General features: G+C 45.4%; 1 protein-coding gene across 1 annotated transcript; it reads left to right on the top strand.

Moving 5' to 3' along the window:
• The first annotated feature begins 1,016 nt into the window (after positions 1-1,016).
• Positions 1,017-16,836, top strand: PCMTD2 (protein-L-isoaspartate (D-aspartate) O-methyltransferase domain containing 2). The gene is made up of 5 exons (XM_032878715.1): positions 1,017-1,458; positions 4,833-4,935; positions 6,127-6,298; positions 13,203-13,326; positions 16,370-16,836. Exons 1-5 carry the CDS (start codon positions 1,152-1,154, stop codon positions 16,747-16,749), a joined length of 1,086 nt encoding a protein of 361 aa, XP_032734606.1. The 5' UTR covers positions 1,017-1,151; the 3' UTR covers positions 16,750-16,836.
• Positions 16,837-18,581: the final 1,745 nt, after the last annotated feature.

Raw genomic sequence — 18,581 nt, 5'->3', positions numbered from 1 at the left:
ATTATAGTATGTCATTATGGAAGTGAATTAGAAAATGTGTCAGTCTTTGTGAAGTCTGGTGTTTTCTGTTTTCCCCAATAGTTTACATCAGGTGTTTTGTAAACTGTTACCATTTTATGTGAAGTAAAATAATTCTTTCAGAAAGAGTTACATGGGGTACCTATAAAATTGGAGAAGATATTTTTATGGTTACGGCCCCTGTGAGTTAGATGGAGGCACATTGTATGTTAGCAGGTGGCTAAGAAGGGATCACACTGTTGCTTTTTCTTCTTGAATGCAGTTAGGAAGAAGGTAAGCAATGTACCTTTTGTTAAAGAGGTAGAAAGGTTGCATTACATACACTTCCAAAGGGGGTGTAGGAGTCCTTGGAGCAGCTGTAGCCTGAAAACAGATTTTGTATTTGTTACAATAAAATATCACCATTCATCCTGTAGTATTTTTGCCTGAAATTTGTACATCCGTATATCCAAGTGAACAGATTGAGTGGGTTCCTTGACTTGATGTGTATGTGGGGGTGTAGAGTTGTCAGGTAAAATTTAGGACAACAGTTAAATTTGAATTTCAAATAAACAGTGAATAACTTTATAGTATTTGTTGTTTACCTTTATTTCCTTTTTTTGCTTTTAAAGGTTTATTTATCAAAAGTGATCTGTATTTAAAGAGAAGTTGGTAGTAGTGTGATTTTTGTAGACATATCTATATTCTTTTTATGCTTAAATCCATTGACTTTGCCATATGTGAATATATCCCTTTTAAGGCAGATCTATATTCAAGATAATTTTAACCCTAAATACCTGACTTTGTAGATTGACTACTTGTCGTAAAATATCGAGTTCCTTCTTAAATGCTGTTTGCAGCTGTCGGATATGTGTTAGGTACCTCAAGTTAATTTGCATGCCTTCGAAATTGTAAATTACAAGCTTCTGGATGGTTATAATGGAATTTCATCTTTGGCTTTTTTTTCTTTCAGAGTTTGGAGGGGGTGGGGTGGGTTAGTTGCAGATCAAATATATTCCATCTGTATATTTTCAGAATTCAGAATTTGAGACTGGCATGTTATTAGAACCCTAACTGGTGTGCTCTGACCTTTAATGTAAATAGCCCTTCAGAAACGTTTGTATTTGCAGCGTGGCCCAAGTGCGATCTGGAAGATGGGAGGTGCGGTGAGTGCTGGTGAGGACAACGATGAGCTGGTGGACAACCTGAAAGAGGCGCAGTACATCCGGACCGCGCCGGTCGAGCAGGCTTTCCGGGCTATCGATCGCGCAGACTATTATCTTGAAGAATTTAAAGAAAACGCTTATAAAGACTTGGCATGGAAGCACGGCAACATCCACCTCTCGGCTCCGTGCATCTATTCGGAAGTGATGGAGGCCCTGGACCTGCAGCCGGGGCTCTCCTTCCTGAACCTGGGCAGTGGCACGGGCTACCTCAGCTCCATGGTGGGGCTCATTCTCGGTGAGTCCGGACAGAGTGCAGCAGAGCACCGTCTGTCTCCTGGTGCCGGGGAAGAGCGTCCGCCGGCAGCGTCTCCTCTGTGGGGCCCTCGTCGGAGTGCCTTCTGAGCAGTCCTCTGCTTTGGTTTATACACAGTCATGGGGTGGGCTGGTGAAAGGAGGGACCCCTCCTGTTCCCGACCCCTCCCACCTGTGCCTCCAGTGTCTGTCCAGCGCACCCTCTTGCACAGCAGAGGACCATGAGAATTGTGTAAATCAGGACCTTACGGTGATTTTTCGTTTACGATACAGTCACCCAGCTTTGTCACTCTGTAAACTGAGACGAAGTTTAAAGTTCCCTGGAAGTTAAAGTTCTTCCAAGAAGTTTTGGTTTGTTTTGTTTTAATGCTCAAAAAGTTAGTACCTGTAAGGTGTTGTTTGTCAGTAAATTCCAGGGATGGGAAGGATTTCACAGGTTTTGCCTCTTTCCCCAAGTAAGACTTGGGGGGACTGCACGTGGCGATGGGCACTTTTGTTCTTGAACGACAGTGTCCAATAATTGAGGGTTTAGGTGTCTGTTTTTACTCTGAGATAGAACCGTTTTGCCAGAGGAGTAATGGGGGCTGACCTGCCCTTTGAAAGATTTCTCTGCAGAGGAAGCGGGGCTGGGGCTGCTGCTGCACTGGCGAGGGAGCGCAGTGTCTGCACCACAGCACGTTACAGAATGTCTCAGCAGGGACAGTTGATTTTGTGGGTATGGAATGAAATTTTGGGTTCTTTATATGTTCATAGACTTTGGAATTTGATGAAGTTTTGAGACTGAACCTTTGACTTCAGGCCACAGATTGCTATCCTCAAATTTTTAAGTTTGTTTTTGTTTTGTTTTTTAAAGTTAAATGCTTTTTGAACTTAATTTGTCTTGGATTAAGACTGCTTTGTGAAGAGCCCAGGTGATGTATCATTCTGGAATTAGTGAAAGGTAATTCAGTTCAGCTGAGAAACTGGGGGAGCTAAGGGTGAGATGGTGTTTGGTGGAGAGTGGGATGGGGTATCAAACTGACTGGGTTAGAAATGCTCTGGAAAGGAACTGAGATGCTCGGTTCTTGTTGTAAGCCTGACTCGGCCTGCTGCACTTGACATGCCCCAGAAATTCTCAACAGCTTCTCTTCTGTGAGTCCCCCGTTTGCTGGGAATGTGATCAGATGTTGGGTGGGGAGAGCTCTAAAGGAAGGGAAGCTTCTTGGGGGTCGCAGTGCGTACTCCATGCTGCTGTGATGCATGTGAAGGAGGGGACCGGAGCGTTTGCTTTCCCGGGTAGACTCCTTTCGCTGGCACGGCCATTGCCTCTGTCTGGACCCCGTGGGTTCCGGTCAGCTCAGCCTTCAGTGTTGCACACCACTTCGGGGCCGAAGACCGTGGTGGCCTCCCAGTGCCCGCAGCCATGAGGTCTGGAGTCTTTCATCCGACTCTTCTCTAGATCCAGCTGCCTTCCTGCCTGGCCCTGAACTTTATCCCTTTGCTGCTGCACTTGTGTGCAGGGGACCTGAAGGTGCTGTGTGATGAGGGAGTGGGAAGCCCTTCTGCAGGGATGGGAGGGCTTTTGGGCTGGCTTCAGTGCCATGCCCTTGATGTCTCAGTCCTTACTCCTCCCATGCCCTCCGTCCCCTTAGTCAGCTTTTTATTGGGCTGAGTCGGGGGCTCTGTGTTACTGCTCTGTTTGGTGTTAAGCTCCTTGGGGTTAGGAACTATGTCCTATATCTGTTATGAGAATGAAGTGCTTAATAGGTTTTGATAAAGGATGAGGGGCTAATGAAACTATGATGCGTGGGAAAGTAAAGGTTTTCTTGGTGTCTGGCGCGTGCTCCTAGCCAGAGGGCGGTGGGGAGGGAAGTTGGTGATTTGGCAGAGGGGCTTGAGATTGGACAATTTGAATTTGATGTTGTAATTACTGAAAATGGTTCTCAGGTAGGGTGTGTTTCGATGAGACTCTTTTAGCAGCAGCTGTGCATTTGACAGATGTTGGGAGAGGAGAGCCCCAGGTGAGCTGTCCAGGTGGAGGAGAAGGAAGCCTTGGCTTGGGGTGGGTGTTGTGCTGTCAGGGAACCAGGAAAGCCCAAGTGGCAAAATGTCAAGATACGGGTGCACAGATGGTTGCTTATTTTTCAGTATTTCTGTTGGGCCGTAGGGTTAAATGCTGCATTGTGACTTTGGTATGTCCGTCCAGTAAATACAGTTCTTCATGCCCTGTTGATTTTCCCATGGAGATATTTAAAAATGGCTGTGTAAGTTAACCTACAGTAAATGAACACGTGTGAGGTGTGGAGCTTGGTGAATTTTTGTGTACGTATCCAACTTCGTGCAGGTACTACCTAGAACAAGGTACGGAGTAGACCCAGCGCCACAGAAGCTCTCAAGCTGTCCCTCCCCATCCAGAGAGGAGAGGACCCTTTTGTCCTCCGTCACCATAAATAAGTGTTGCCTGTTTTTGACCTTCATATAAAGAACTCCCAAAACAAAGAGACTCACCCAAGCTGTCTGTGTCAGTAGATCTCATCTAGAGGCAGTTTTATACAGAGGGAATAATACCTTTATTGTTAAGTGGGCTTATAACCTTTCTCACAGCTTTATTTCCAATTACTGATAAATTTCCTTTGATATAAAAAATGTTTCATTGTGGCTTGGTTATAGTTTATTTAAAAAAGATTTTATTTATTCATTTAAGAGAGTGAGAGTGTGTACGCACACGAGTGGGGAACGGGCAGGGGGAGTGGGAGAGAGAGAACCTGCAGCAGACTCCATGCTGAGCACAGAGCCTGACGTGGGGCTCAGTCCCATGACACTGAGATCATAACCTGAGCTGAAATCAAGAGTTGGACACTCAACCAAATGAGCCACTCAGGTGCCCCTGTTACAGTTTTATTTTAATGATGCTCAAAAGCTATTTGTCCCCATGTCTGAGTAGTTGGGGCGACCTCTAGTGGAACACAGTCCTGAGTCCAGTGTCATTTGGAAATAACGTTTTTCTTCTTTAATTCATTAGTAAGATCTTGAATTCTTGGTTGCAGATCTTGGTTTTTTTACATCTTCAAATAATTCTTCAAAGGTTTGAGAGCAGAACAACCCAGGCTTTGGAAAGCTGTGGCGTCGGTAATGTCAAAGAAACAAGTATTTACAGTTATTAATATTTACAGTGTGGTGAGCATAGTCTACCCTGCATATTTAAAGATTTAGCTTGGGTGATTTAGGCCTGGTAATGTGGTAAGACCTCTAAACCTTGCGAATTTCTTCATGTAATTATACATGCTGAATCTGGTGCGTTGCAGTGGATAAAACAGAAATAAAGAGTAAGAGTTCTTGCCCTAGTTCTAAAAATTTTTTTATTCTGGAACATTTTAGGTCCTTTTGGTGTGAACCACGGGGTTGAACTCCATTCGGATGTAATAGAATATGCAAAGCAGAAGCTGGACTTCTTCATTAGAACCAGCGACAGCTTTGACAAGTAAGATCAAATACTACCCTTGGGTTGCTGTGTGAATTATAATTTAAACTTGATTAGATGGGAGACAAAAGCTTATTAGTGTTCATATAACATGATTCAGTTTTGGCAGGAGAATTGGGTGTATGCAAAGCTGTTCTAATTATTTTCTTTTTTTTAAGATTTTATTTATTTATTTATTTGACACAGAGAGAGAGATTACAAGTAGGCAGAGAGGCAGGCAGAGAGAGAGGAAGGGAAGCAGGCTTCCCGCTGAGCAGAGAGCCTGATGTGGGACTCGATCCCAGGACCCTGGGATCATGACCTGAGCTGAAGGCAGAGGCTTTAACCCACTGAGCCACCCAGGCGCCCCTCTAATTATTTTCTTAAATATTTTGTGCTTTTGAGGGCTTTAGGTTTTTTAACTATGACACCAGGGAAAGGTAATTTTTCACCAGTGTAATAGGAGAGGGAAATAGAATGTTCATTTTGCCCAATTTTCACGTTTCCAACACAGATAATAATTTATCACCTAATTCTTAAACAGAATTATTGCATTTGTATTTGAACAGTATATATAATACCTCTTGCCATTTTTAAATAAGGTATTAAAGTTTTTATTTTAGGATTTAACATTTTTAGAAACACCAAATGTAGTTTTCTTTCATTTTATTGGTTTTTATGTTTTATTTTTTTAAAGATTCATTTAGCTGAGAGAGAGGAAGAGAGAGCGAGCGAGCGCATACTTAGGCACATAAGTGCGGGGGGGAGAGGGGCTGAGTGTGGAACCCGAAGCGAATGGGGCTCCATCTCACAACCCTGAGATCGTGACTTGAGCTGAAACCAAGAGTCGGACACTTAACCGACTGAACCACCTGGGTGCCCCTCATTTTGCTTGTTTTTCGTAGATCTTAAATAAGGTAATGATTTATAAAAACAGAGCAAAGACAGTGATGATTGGAAGTTAGATGACAGAAGTCTGTGTTATGTTTGTGACATTCACTTTCATAATATTTTGTTTGGGATTTCTAGGGTTCTGTTTATTAACGATACAATTACTTTGGGGGTCTGACTTGCAGCTTCTAACTCTGTCGGTGGTATTATGTGATTCTAGGGTTGTTCAAGGAAAACGTAACCTGTGGGTAGTATAGATTTACTGTAGAGACTTGCTACAATGTGATATATTCAGTTACGGAAAACATTTTTTGCTTTTAGATTTGACTTCTGTGAACCTTCCTTTGTTACTGGCAATTGCCTGGAGATTTCTCCAGATTGTTCTCAGTACGATCGCGTGTACTGTGGGGCTGGTGTGCAGAAAGAGCATGAAGAGTACATGAAGAGTCTTCTCAAAGTAGGGGGCATCCTTGTCATGCCACTGGAAGAGAAGGTCAGATCCCTCTCATAACTGACACGCTTAACTGTTGGCCAAGGTCTGTTCCAAGAAGTTTCCATGTGTTTTTCCTTGTATGCCTCATGACAGCTCCCTCCGTTTCACAAATTAGGGCACAGGCAGGGACAGGTCATAAAGACAGCCTAGCTTGGGCCAGGGCCTGACTCAGGTAGGCACCCTGGAGCCTGCACTGTGAGCCTCACCTCCCTTGTCTGTCCTCCCCTCTCCCTTCCCCCCCCCCCCCCCACCCCGCCCACAGCTGTTCCAGTATGCTTATTCTAGTGTTAGAATTGTGTGTAAACGTCACGAGAGTCATTCTGTTCTAATTGTTAGATTCTGTGACAGCGAGTATTATACAGGAGTCTTCCTTCAGAGGAATCTTGTCTCTGTCTGCTGTTTGGTCGTGTGTGTGTCTGTCGTAGCTGTTGCGCTTCTTTGAGAAAAACAAGTTGTTATCAACAAGCAGATTAATCAACACTGAGTTGGTCATCAGGGAGAATGTCTCAGTTACAAAGAACTAAGGAAAAATGGAAATGATAAAAATTGGGAGATTATGCATTTTTGTGGGATTTTCTGTAATTTAAAAATGTTAGCATTTAATTTATTTTGTTTAAAAAGGAGTCATTCATTGCTGAACATCCAGAACATACGAAAATGAAGAAAAATTGCTCACAACCCTTACCTTAAACACTGTTGGTGTATGATACTTGTAGTTAGTGCCCTTTTCTAAGGAAGTCATTGCGCGTACTGTTTAGAAGTTACGATGTTTTCCTTAATCGATGAGATAATTTTAAGCCATTTAATACTCTGTGTCATCATGTTGCATGCTTGTATTGTAACCTGTGGAATTGTTGAGCATAGTGTGTCCTCTGGCTCCCGGAATTGCCCACGGGGCTGTCTGTATAACATTCTGTTATTTACTATTATATACAGACTGCAGTGACTATCGCTAAGTAAAATAAAATTTTTATCCATAAATATTTCAAAGTGTATTTATAAAAGATAAGGGCTGTTTTTTTTTTTTTTAAAGATTTAATTTATTTATTTAACAGAGAGAGAGAGAGAGACAGAGATCACAAGTAGGCAGAGAGGCAGGCAGAGAGAGGAGGAAGCAGGCTCTCCGCCGAGCAGAGAGCCCAATGCGGGACTCGATCCCAGGACCCTGAGCTCATGACCTGAGCCGAAGGCAGAGGCTTAACCCACTGAGCCACCCAGGTGCCCCGATAAGGGCTGTTTTTTTTTTTAAGATTTTATTTATTTGACAGAGACCACAAGTAGGCAGAGAGGCAGGCAGAGAGAGAGAGGAGGAAGCAGGCTCCCCGCTGAGCAGAGAGCCCGACGTGGGGCTCGATCCCTAAAAAATCACCAGTAATTTCTTAGTATTTTAAAATTGCCAGCTAGTGTTCAGATTTTTCTGATTATCTCAAAATTTGCTTGAATAGTTTATTTGAAGGGATCTCTATTTAAGATTTTCTTAAAAGTTTTATATATTTATTTGAGAGAGAAAGAGAGAGAGAGAAAGAGAGAGAGAGTGAGAATGGAGAGGTCAGAGGGAGAGTAGACTCCCCGCCGAGCAGGGAGCCCCATGCAGGACTCGATTCTGGGACATGACCCTGGGACTCCAGGGTCGTGACCTGAGCCGAAGGCAGTCGCTCCACCAGCTGAGGCCCCCAGGCGCCCCTTCATTTAAGATTTATATCTTATATTTGGTTGATCTTTCTCTCTCTCCCTCTCTTTATTTTTTGGAAGATTTTATTTTTGAGTAATCTCTGCACCCAGCGTGGGGCTTAAACTCGTGACCCAAGAGCAAGAGTTGCTCCCCTCACCTATCGAGCCAGCCTGGCACCCCCGGCTGATACATCTCCCAAGTGTTTTTATCTAGAGCTCCTCTTTTTTTCTTTTCTTCCCCCCCGCTCCTTTTTCCTTGTAATATACTTGTTGAAGAAAAGAAATCAAGTGATTTGTCTTACAGAGTTTCCTGTAGTCTAGATTTGGAGACTACCTATCTCTGGGGTGATGTTTAACATATTCTTTCTGCTCCTCATTTCATTATAAGTTGTTAGTTGGACCCAAAGACTTGCTTAGTTTCCAGTTGAGGGTGCGAGAGCCTTACCGGCGTTACAGAGCACGCCCGTGGGCAGGCCCGGCACGCCTGCTGTCTCGTTCCCCGACGTCGGCAGTGAGGCTATGGCCTGGACCCATTATCTCAGTAGGGGCTGCGGGACAGTGCATGCTGATCCCGTGACATCTCTTCAGCTGGTACCTTTAACCCTTGCCTTCTCTTTGATTCCAGTGTAGTTAGCGTGCGGTGTTCCGCTAGCGGCCGGTGTGCGGTGCACCGCCCAGTGCTCAGCACCGCATGTACACTCTTTGTCCCCTTCCCCTGTGTCCCCTATCCTCTCTGGTGACCCTGTTTGTTCCTTAGGAGTGTTTTTTGGTTTGTCTCTTTTTTCCCTTTGGTCGGTTACTGTGTTTTCTAAATCCCACATATGAATGAAGTTCTGTGGTATTGGTCTTTCTCTGGCTTATCTGTTTAGCATAATGTGCTCTGGCTCCAGTCATGTCATGGGAAATGGCCAGATTTCATTCTTCTTTATGCCAAGTAATAGTCCATTGTGTGTGTTTATGCCATATCTTTGTCTGTTCGCCTGTCCGCGGACACCTGGGCTGCTTCCGTACCTTGGCCGTTGCGGATTGTGCTGCAGTAAACACGAGGGTGCGATGTCCCTTTGAATTAGGGTTTTCGTATTCTTTGGGGGAAATAATAGTACAGTGCTGGGTTGTAGGGCGGCTCTGTTTTGAACTTTCTGAGGAGCCGCGGTACTGTTCTCCAGAGCGGCTGCACCAGTTTGCATCCCACCAGTGGAGAAGGAGGGTTCTTTTTTCTTGTGTCCTCACCAACGCTTGTTTCCTGTGTTGATTCTTACCTTTCTGACAAGGGTGAGGTGGTGTCTCACTGTGGTTTTTTTTTTTTTTTTTTTAAAGATTTATTTATTTATTTTAGAAAGAGAGAGAGCATGAGTAGGAGGGACAGAGGAGAGGAAGAGAATCTCATGCAGACTCTGTGCTGGGTGTGGAGCCTGATGCGGGGCTCGATCTCACGACCCCGAGACTGTGACCTGAGCGGAGACCAAGAGTTGGGTGCCCAACCAGCTGAGCCCCCCAGGCGCCCCTCATCCTGCTCGTGAGCTGCTTTCCCTGATGATGAGTGACGTGGAGCGTCTTCCCGTGTCTGTGGCCATTTGTATGTCTTCTTCGGAGAAGTATCTGTTCGTGTCTTCTGCCCACTTTTAAATTGGATTATTTGGGTTTTGGGTGTTGAGTTGTGTAAGTTCTTTATGTAATCTAGATACTAACCTTCTGTGGGATGAGTCACTGCAAATATCTTCTCCCATTCTTTTAGTTTGCCGGTTGTCTCCTTTGCTGTGCAGAAGCTTTCTGTTTTGATGTAATCCCAGCAGTTTATTTTTGCTTTTGTCTCCCTTGCCTGAAGGGACCCATCTAGAAAAATGTCACTACGACCAATGTCGGAGACATTACTGCCTATGCACTCTTCTAGGACTTTTATGCATTTAGGTGTCACATTCAGGTCCTTAGTCCGTTTTGTGTCTTTGTGTCATCTTCAGTTTCTTTCATCAGTGTTTTATAAATTTCAGAGTAGAGATGTTTCACCTCTTAAGTTTATTTCTAGATATTTCATTATTTTTGGAGCAGTTATAAGTGGGATTGTTTTCTTAATTTCCCTTTCTGCTGCATCATTAGTGTATAGAAATGCAGTGGATTTCGGCACGTTGATTTTGTATCTTGCGACTTTATAGTTACCTGGAATACTTACATGAAGAGAAACACTCCTACCAGTTACTTGGTTACCCTAGGTACACGTTATAAGGAGAAGGTGGATAAATTCTGATTCTTAAGCTATGTCTATCAGTTTCCTCAGTAATCTGGTTCTCTAGCATTTGTTGAAAGTGGTGACTAGTAAGATTTTATTTGGTTTCTAACGGTGGTGTGAACTCATGAATATAGATGTACTTAAAATTTTAATCATCGTATGATTCTTATTGAAACTTAAAATGTCCCGTCTTGGCCAATAGGCACCTCTCCAGGTTGGCTCTTGGGCTCTGATACACCTTCAGTAGTCTTTGATGGTTTTGTTACTTTCTGGTAAGAAAAGATACTCCACACTCATTTTGTGTATTTTTTACCACAAAGTTGGATTTAACTGTTTCTGAGGATCTCTGTTAATTTTAAGTTCATTGGGAATTGGTGTTTAGAGAACACAGGTGGGGCCTTTGTTGGAATATTTGATACCGGGTTGGTTTTCTTCAGTGGTATTCTGGAGCCAAGAAGTCCCCTTCCCTCCATACGTACTTATGTTTCTGTTGGTTTGGCTTTTGGACACCAGAACACACCATGGGTTTATACTGGTGCTTCCTGCTCAAAGTCAGGACCCGAGGGTTTTCGTGACTTCTGCGCGGTGCTGTGTCCCATGCTGGAGGCTCTCTGATGGCTGAGTTTGCCCTTCTCCTGCGCATGTACACACAAACGTGTTTCAAAGTCCCTGGAGATAACGCTTCCCTGTGTGGTGGTGCTGCTAGCCCGACTTAGAGCTTATTTGTTTGTTTTTAGGGATTGCATTTTATGGTTTATAACTTTGTAAAATATTTATGGGGTTTCAAGATCTAAATAATGAACACTCACCGAATTTTTTTTCCATGTATGTCCTCTCCACTTCACCTGTAGGTAACCACTTTGTTCGTTCTTAGTTTATCTGCGTACTCAAAAAATATACAAGCAAACGTACTTTCTCCATGACTTGACTTCAGTGAAGATAGGCACATTTTTTCCATTCCCTATCTTCATCCAGACATAAGAAATAGGAGCGGATGGTTTTAGGTTTGATATGTGGCTTATTGTTCATTTTATGGGTTTGGTATTTGGTGTAAGTGGAAATTCTTTTCTGTCCCTATGTTGTTTATTTAAAAATATTCTTTCCTGGTGTATGAAAATGTGTTTTTCTGATGGGCACTTGGGTTCTTTCCACCCTTGTGCTGTCTGCAAGCGCTGCTGCTGTGCAGAGGGTGTGCGGGCGCATCTGTGCGTAGTCTCTGCCTTGATCTTCGTCTACACGAAGATTATACACTGTACTTCCAGGTGTAGCCTCAAAAGCAGAAGTGTTGGATCCGAGACTCCGTATTTTAACTTCGGCCGACTGCCTTTCAGGAGAGGAGCCTCCCATGCCCTTGCTGACTCCCACCTGCTTATTGCTGTCATCGTTGTGGATAGCAGGGTGATGTGTCCCCATTTTTGCTCTTCTTTCTCAGAATATTGTTTTAAATATTTTTTATTTATAAAGATTTTATTTATTTATTTTATCAGACAGAGATCCCAAGTAGGCAGAGAGGCAGGCAGAGAGAGAGGGGGAAGCAGGCTCCCTGCTGAGCAGAGAGCCCGATTCGGGGCTCGATCCCAGGACCCTGGGATCATGACCTGAGCCGAAGGCAGAGGCTTTAACCCACGGAGCCACCCAGGTGCCCCCAAATACATCTTTATTTAAATTGCTATTATTTCTTAAAAATATTTAAGAGAGAGAGAGTGCTTGTGCAGGGGGGGTGGGGGTAATGGGGGCCGTGGGAGGAGGGACTGAGAGAGGGAGGCTGCTGGAGCAGACTCTGCTGAGCACCCCCGACCCAGGCTCTCGATCCCACAACCTGAGCTGAAATCAAGAGTCGGCTGCTTAACCGGCTGAGCCCCCCAGGCTCCCCTTTATTTAAAATTACTTTAGTGATCTTTGTTGTAACAGAAAAATACGTCAGTCCTTTTATTGGAATTGTGTTATCTGTATACTGATTTGAGGATTGTAGCGGATTTTCAGTATCCGTCTCCGTGTCTGGACCATGGAATATGGATTTATAGTTTTCCTGAATGGTTCACACATTATTTATCGATTGTATTTAGATATTTGATGTTCATTATAACTAGAAGAAAATGTTTTTAAAAAGAAGTTTTTGCTCGTACATAAGAGTGCGAGTGACTTATTGATGTTTACCTAGTACGTGGCTACTTAATGCTTTCACTTCCAAGGTTCATGATACAGAATCTTAGTTTTTAAGAGGATTTGCTGGCTTGGATATTTTTAGAGAAGAGAGTATATAATCTTAGTATGTCAGAGCTGAGCAGAAAATGGCACTGTGACCTGAATAGGCCTTTCAGAAATGGGCACCAGCACAGAGAGCACACAGGAGGGCTGTGTTGTCTAATCAGGCTCTTCTGCAGGTCTGTGTGTCGTGGCGGTGACGTCACTCAGAAACTCAGTGCTGGAGCGAGGAGAAGCTCGGACAGAGGTGGCCCTGAGCAGCCTGCAGCACTAGCTGCTCTTTGGCGTGTGGTCACGGTCACACAAGAAGGTCACGGTCGCAAGTTCTTCATGGTTTCTGTCCTCCGGAAAAAACAGCCTGGGGTCCCGTCTAGACTGAAGCATCATCGCAGGTGGTCGTGAATGTCTTTAATGACTCAGACTTGAGAATGTCCGTGCCTCCTGCCTGCCCCTTACTAAGCGTCACCCTCAGCCCTGGCTCTTGTGGGGAGCCCAGGGAAGTGGTCTTGTCTGATGGACTCTTCTTGGTATTCTTAGACTTCCTTTCTCTAACACACGTATTTCTCGTAAACAGAAATTAGGTCTAGAGGCTTTGAACATACCCAGGCAAAACACCCTTGCGACAATATTAATACTTCCTGGGTACTTCATGTCACATCATGTTAGCGGCCTCTGTGCTCAGGTTATTTATCAGTATCTCTGCGGGTTTTTTTTTTTTTTTTTTTAGTTTATGTGGAGGAATGATTAAATATAAACCGACAGTAGCCACATCTTGTGAATATTCTCGTTTTCTCTTTGGGGCAGTTGACTAAGATAACGCGAACTGGCCCTTCTGCTTGGGAGACCAAAAAGATTCTGGCAGTTTCTTTTGCTCCTCTGGTCCAGCCCTGTCATTCGGAGTCTGGAAAATCAAGACTTGTCCAGTTACGTAAGTACAAAAACCCTTGCTTATCTTTTGGATCTTTAAAAAAATCTCATTAGAATTTGAAGAGAGAGACAAATTGTAAGGAGCCTTTTAATATTTAGGAACATTTTTCTACCCACTGAAACCTTAAAATGTTACAAATGGTTTTTAGACATTAAGAAAAGTAATAATCTGTTTTCAGCCCATTTTAGGTTGTTTTTGCCTTCTTTTAAATCTCCGGGAATTCTTGCTGGCCACGCCATTGAAGGCGGGAGGCTCTCTTGAGAAGGAGTTAGTTCTGCTCTGTGGCGAAGTCTCACAGAGACAGCGTGTTGCCAGCACCGCTGGGCCAGGGGCTCTTGCAGAGTCACGGGACCCCTCCCTCCTTGGGGCTGCCTCATGGGCACACGCTTCAGGCGGTCTGCTGCCTGGTGGTGGGAGGCTTGCCATGGAGATTGATTTGGCTAGCCCTCTGTCTTCAGCTCCTTCAGGATGTGGAATCAGAAAGTGCTGACATCAGGGCCAGCATTATCCATATACTGTTTTATAATTTAAACAGAAATTTACACAGCAATGAGAATCCTAGTGATTTTATTTAAAATAAAACCATTCAGCATGGATTCTGCATTCTGATCATTTAGAAAATTTGGAAAATGCACAAAAAAAGGGGAAAAAAATAACCGTAATCTCAAATCCAAAGATGATACATGTTAGCAAATTCCTTCCAGAAATTTTTTTTCTTAAATTTGTGAGGAATCATTTATCAGATAGTCATGCACTGCCTTGGTCTCTGCTAAGTGGAGGTCACCTGCCATAGACATGGTCCTTGAAATGTGGTAATGAGCAGCAGTACAATACAGAAAGGGGCTGAGAGGGGCTGGGGAGGGTTTGACAGAGGATGGGACATTTTGGGTGAGAGTGAATTCTCTGAGGAGAGGAGAAAGGGAGAAAAAGCATGAGCAGAGGCTGATGGGGACTTTCTACATGCAGGCCCCTCGGCATGGTCCGAGTGGGAGAAACTAGTCCACTGCGTGAGTTAGACTTGTCCTGGAGGCCGTGGGAGCCACCGTGTGTGTGAACTAAAAGATGGGGTGCTTCTGTCTTCTCGACGACCCTGGTGGCCCGGCGAAGGCTGAGTTTGTCATGTGCGTGCGCCCTGGGAATCTCCCCCGGAGATGCTGGCGTTACGCACAGGCAGCTAGGGCACGGCCTTCCGCAGCGCGGCCCGAGTGTCGGAAGGTGAGGTGTCGTCGATGCGTCTGCGAGGCTTCTCGGGGGTTTGGTTGAAGACAAGTTTTGTAGCGTGAGGGCTTGACCGGGTCTGGGTAAGAACTGCGACAGCATGGAGCGTACCCCAAGAGGCTGGTTTTGAGACCAGAGCTTTGGAGCGAACGCTGGCTGATAAATAGCCGGGTGAAGTTTTGGGCTCCGGAAGGAACAGTTATTTGCAACTTTGTCTTCCTGGGCCAGAGTTTTCTAAAGTAGCGAAGGTGTTTCCGTGGAGACGGCGGCCTCTGAAGCTGAAGGGATTCGGGGGCAGGTACATAGGGTGTTTCTGAGGAAAGACGTGGGCCTCGAGGTGTCCAGCATCTCTTGTGGATGTGGGTCTGGGGGGTGCTCGGGACCCCGGCCAGGAGTGGAGCAGAGCCCTGGGAGCCACTGCCCAGTCTTTGTTCCTTGAACCATAGCATGGATGTCAAACCAGGGATTGAGAGGCACATAGAGTGGGGGAAATGGTAGAAATCAGCCCCTGAGGGAACACTGCTGGCCGTGGTGGAGAAGGGGCTGGCAGGAGAGACTTGGGCTAAGTTGGTTCCCTTCAAGCGGGACCTGGGGGTGAGCCAGAGAAGGAGTCCGTTGAGCGGACTGAAGGGAAAGGCAAGGCAAGGTGGGCGTATTGAGCAGAAAGTCATGATTACGTGCGTGGGGAGCACTCCCGGGGCGCATGCTGGAGCCCATCCTGGACAACAGGGAGGAGACTGTTGAGTGGGAGAGGAGGCCTGGTGTGGACACGGGGAAGAAGGTGCTGAGAGCCTGGGCCTAGGGGCTTCCCCGGGGTTCCGTGGACCGGGCATTCACGGGATTCTGTGCGGGCCGCTCTGATTTGGGTAATAAATACTACAGACAACCTAAGAACCTTCCCTGTATTGTAGATCGTCACCTTTTGGGGAAGAATTTAGGTGCTGGAACCCCGCATCTTCCTCGCTCGCTCCCCTGCTGTGATCTCTTTCTCTGTCACATAAATAAATAAAATCTTAAAAAAAAGAGTTAGGTCCTGGAGGGAAAGAAGTGGTGGTGGCTTTCAGTGTACTGTATTTGTTTATTATTTATTTATTTATTTATTTATTTATTTTTTAAAGATTTTATTTATTTATTTGACAGAGAGAGATCACAAGTAGATGGAAAGGCAGGCAGAGAGAGAGAGAGAGGGAAGCAGGCTCCCCGCTGAGCAGAGAGCCCGATGCGGGACTCGATCCCAGGACCCCGAGATCATGACCTGAGCCGAAGGCAGCGGCTTAACCCACTGAGCCACCCAGGCTCCCCAGTGTACTGTATTTAAACGCACGACCCTTAATCCCTCCCCCTTTGAGAGAAAAGCTCTCCTGTAGCCATATGCGTGCCGCCTGCATTAACCGGAGCTGGACTTCGATTACCTCATTCTGTGTCTCCTCGGGGTGCGCTGGGGTTTCTGTACCTACTTAGATTTGCTTTTCTCTATTAAGAAAGGAACAGACACTCAATTTGTAAAGTACCGTGAAAATGTAAAGATCGATAAAAGAATTCTGGAGCCCCACATTGACTGTGTTCCACTAGATGAGAAAGAACCCAGGAATGAATACAGTAAACAGAGTCACGAACCCAGGGTTTTCTTCTGCCTCTCACTGATGACACAGACGACCTTGCTTCCTTCACGTACCGGAGTTCGGGGCGGTGCGTTTGGAAGGGCCACGTGCGTGCGTGACAGCGGGTGTGGGTGACCGCGGGGGGACGGTTTTCCAGAGTTAGGGCTCTGTGCTGTCTGGGTGCCTCGCAGACCAGGCTGACGCGTCTCCCTCTTTGCCCGCAGCGCCGCTGGCCGTGCGGAGCCTCCAGGACCTGGCTCGAATCGCCATCCGTGGCGCCATTAAGAAGGTCATGCGACAGGAGACCGTGAGCGGCAGCGGAAACGGACTGAAGAGCACTCCCCGGGCCAAGCGGCGGAGGGTGCGCCGCCGTCGCATGGAGACCATCGTCTTTTTGGACAAGGAGGTATTTGCCAGTCGGATCTCCAGCCCCTCCGACGACAACAGCTGTGAGGACTTGGAAGAGGAGCAGCGTCGCGAGGAGGACAGAGCCGCGCCCGAGGCGAAGCCGGCCCCGCCCGTGAACTTCCTGCGCGAGAAGGTCCTGAGCCTCCCTCTGCCAGACCCCCTGAAATACTACCTGCTCTATTACCGGGAGAAGTAAGTCTGTGGGCCCCGGAGGAGGTGCAGCCCGAGGCTGCCCTCCCACCCCCACCCGGGCCCTCGCGGGGTCGCCGGGCTCACGCCGTGGGGAAGGCGAGTGCCGTCCTCTCCACGCTTCTGTGTTCAGTTTGTTCTCGGGTTTCCTCTAGAATTCCATTCGTCGCTATCATTTCAGCAAACGTAGTCTTTTGACAAGCAGAGTGCATAGGGGAATGTTTTCTCCAAAGGCAGAGAATCTCCTGGAGAAGGGTGTTTGCTTTCTGCTCCGGCGAAGCTCTGACATCTGCACCCAGAGACGTGCCCGAGACACACATGTCGGCATTGCCCGTGAAGCAGGTAGTTGAAATTAACCGCGTTGCTCCTAAAATGTGTGAAAGAAAGCACAAGTTTGTAAGTGTGTAATCTCTTTCCCAGATGCGAGGCACCTGTGTCCAAGTTAGAACTTTATGGTACCAGCCTCTTGAGCACTGGCGCTGATCTCCACTAACCCTTTTAGTTTTCTGGAGGGGGACCGTTACTGAAAAACTCTCCCTTATTTTAAATAAATGTGATTAAATCTTACGTGAGTTGTCGATTGTAATTTTAAAGGAGGGAAATTGTCACGGGGGAGGAAGAATAAAAGTATCAAACTGCTAGATGTCTGTCTGGAATCCCAAAGTGATTCAGAATGTTTTCCTGACACCTTTTCTTACCTTCTGAAGAATGAGTGTCAGATAATCCCTTAGGGAATACTCAAGAATGAAGCAAGTATTGTGTACAATGAGCTCCATTACTTTTACCCCAAGGGTAGGGATGAGCGTTGACCCAACCCTTGAGTACGCTAGTGGGTGTCTAAGGCATGGCCGTGCTCAGTCCTCAAAACAGGGGGAAGTGTTTAAGCTGCAGGAAGTATAGTGGGGACAGTGTTACCGACAGCCTCTGTTTTTTTTTTTTTTTTTTTTTTTTTAATCATCAGTTGCCTATTTTTCTGTAATCATATAGGTTTTGTCTTTTATAACTCTGGGGGAAAAGACGTGTTAGTTTTCTAATTTTTCTTAATAGCAAATATGTGTATTTTAGTAGCTCCATTGCATTAAAGGAATGGTCTGAGCACCAGTGACTTGTGAAATCTACCTTCTCCAGGCCCTTTGGGTCGAGCGCTTTCCGTCGTTACCAAGTTCTGCGTCTAGAAGGAAAGGCCGTCCTGTCAGATGGTAGAATGTTTTCAAGTTATTGGTCATTCCAAAGCATCAGTTCTTTTCAAACTTATTTTTGTTCTGAAAGAAAAGAATGGCATAAAATGTTATCAAGAAACCCAAACTCAAGAGTGCTGATGTTGGATGTGTCGTCTGGAGTTAATGACTAGTTTTATCCCTGGGCTTCTTGGGTGTCAGAAACCTCTTTGTGGTTTCACCAGCTGAACTGAGTTCTGGTAGTGTGTTTCTTTATTTAATTTCTTCTTCTTCTTCTTCTTCTTTTTTTTTGTTTTTTTTTTTAAACTTTTCTAGGTAACTGTATCATTTTTTTCACAGGATACTGTGTGCATGCGTAGCTGGGGAAAAGTGTGTTGCCCTAGATTTGAAAATGTAACTCTTTGTAAAGACAGTTACTTCATAGTCGTTTTTAACCTGGCATTTAACTGAAGGTCAAGCATCCTCGTCTCAGAGGCGCGTGGTTTACGTTCGCTTGCGGTCACTTCCTAGCGTGCACATCTCTGCCGACATCATTCTAATTGATACGTAGCAGTCTCTGCAAGCACGGACATTTGAAGCATAATGTCAAATACACGGTATTTGTGAAATCTGTTACACTAGGTGGCTTGACTAAGGTTTTTAATTGTATGTGATTTTATTT

The sequence above is a fragment of the Lontra canadensis genome, unplaced genomic scaffold (assembly GCF_010015895.1).
Source record: "Lontra canadensis isolate GAN:19392208 unplaced genomic scaffold, GSC_riverotter_1.0 scaffold65, whole genome shotgun sequence".
Lineage (NCBI taxonomy): Eukaryota > Metazoa > Chordata > Mammalia > Carnivora > Mustelidae > Lontra > Lontra canadensis.
Note: the sequence above shows the minus strand (reverse complement) of the source record. Positions and strands in the feature narration are given on the sequence as shown.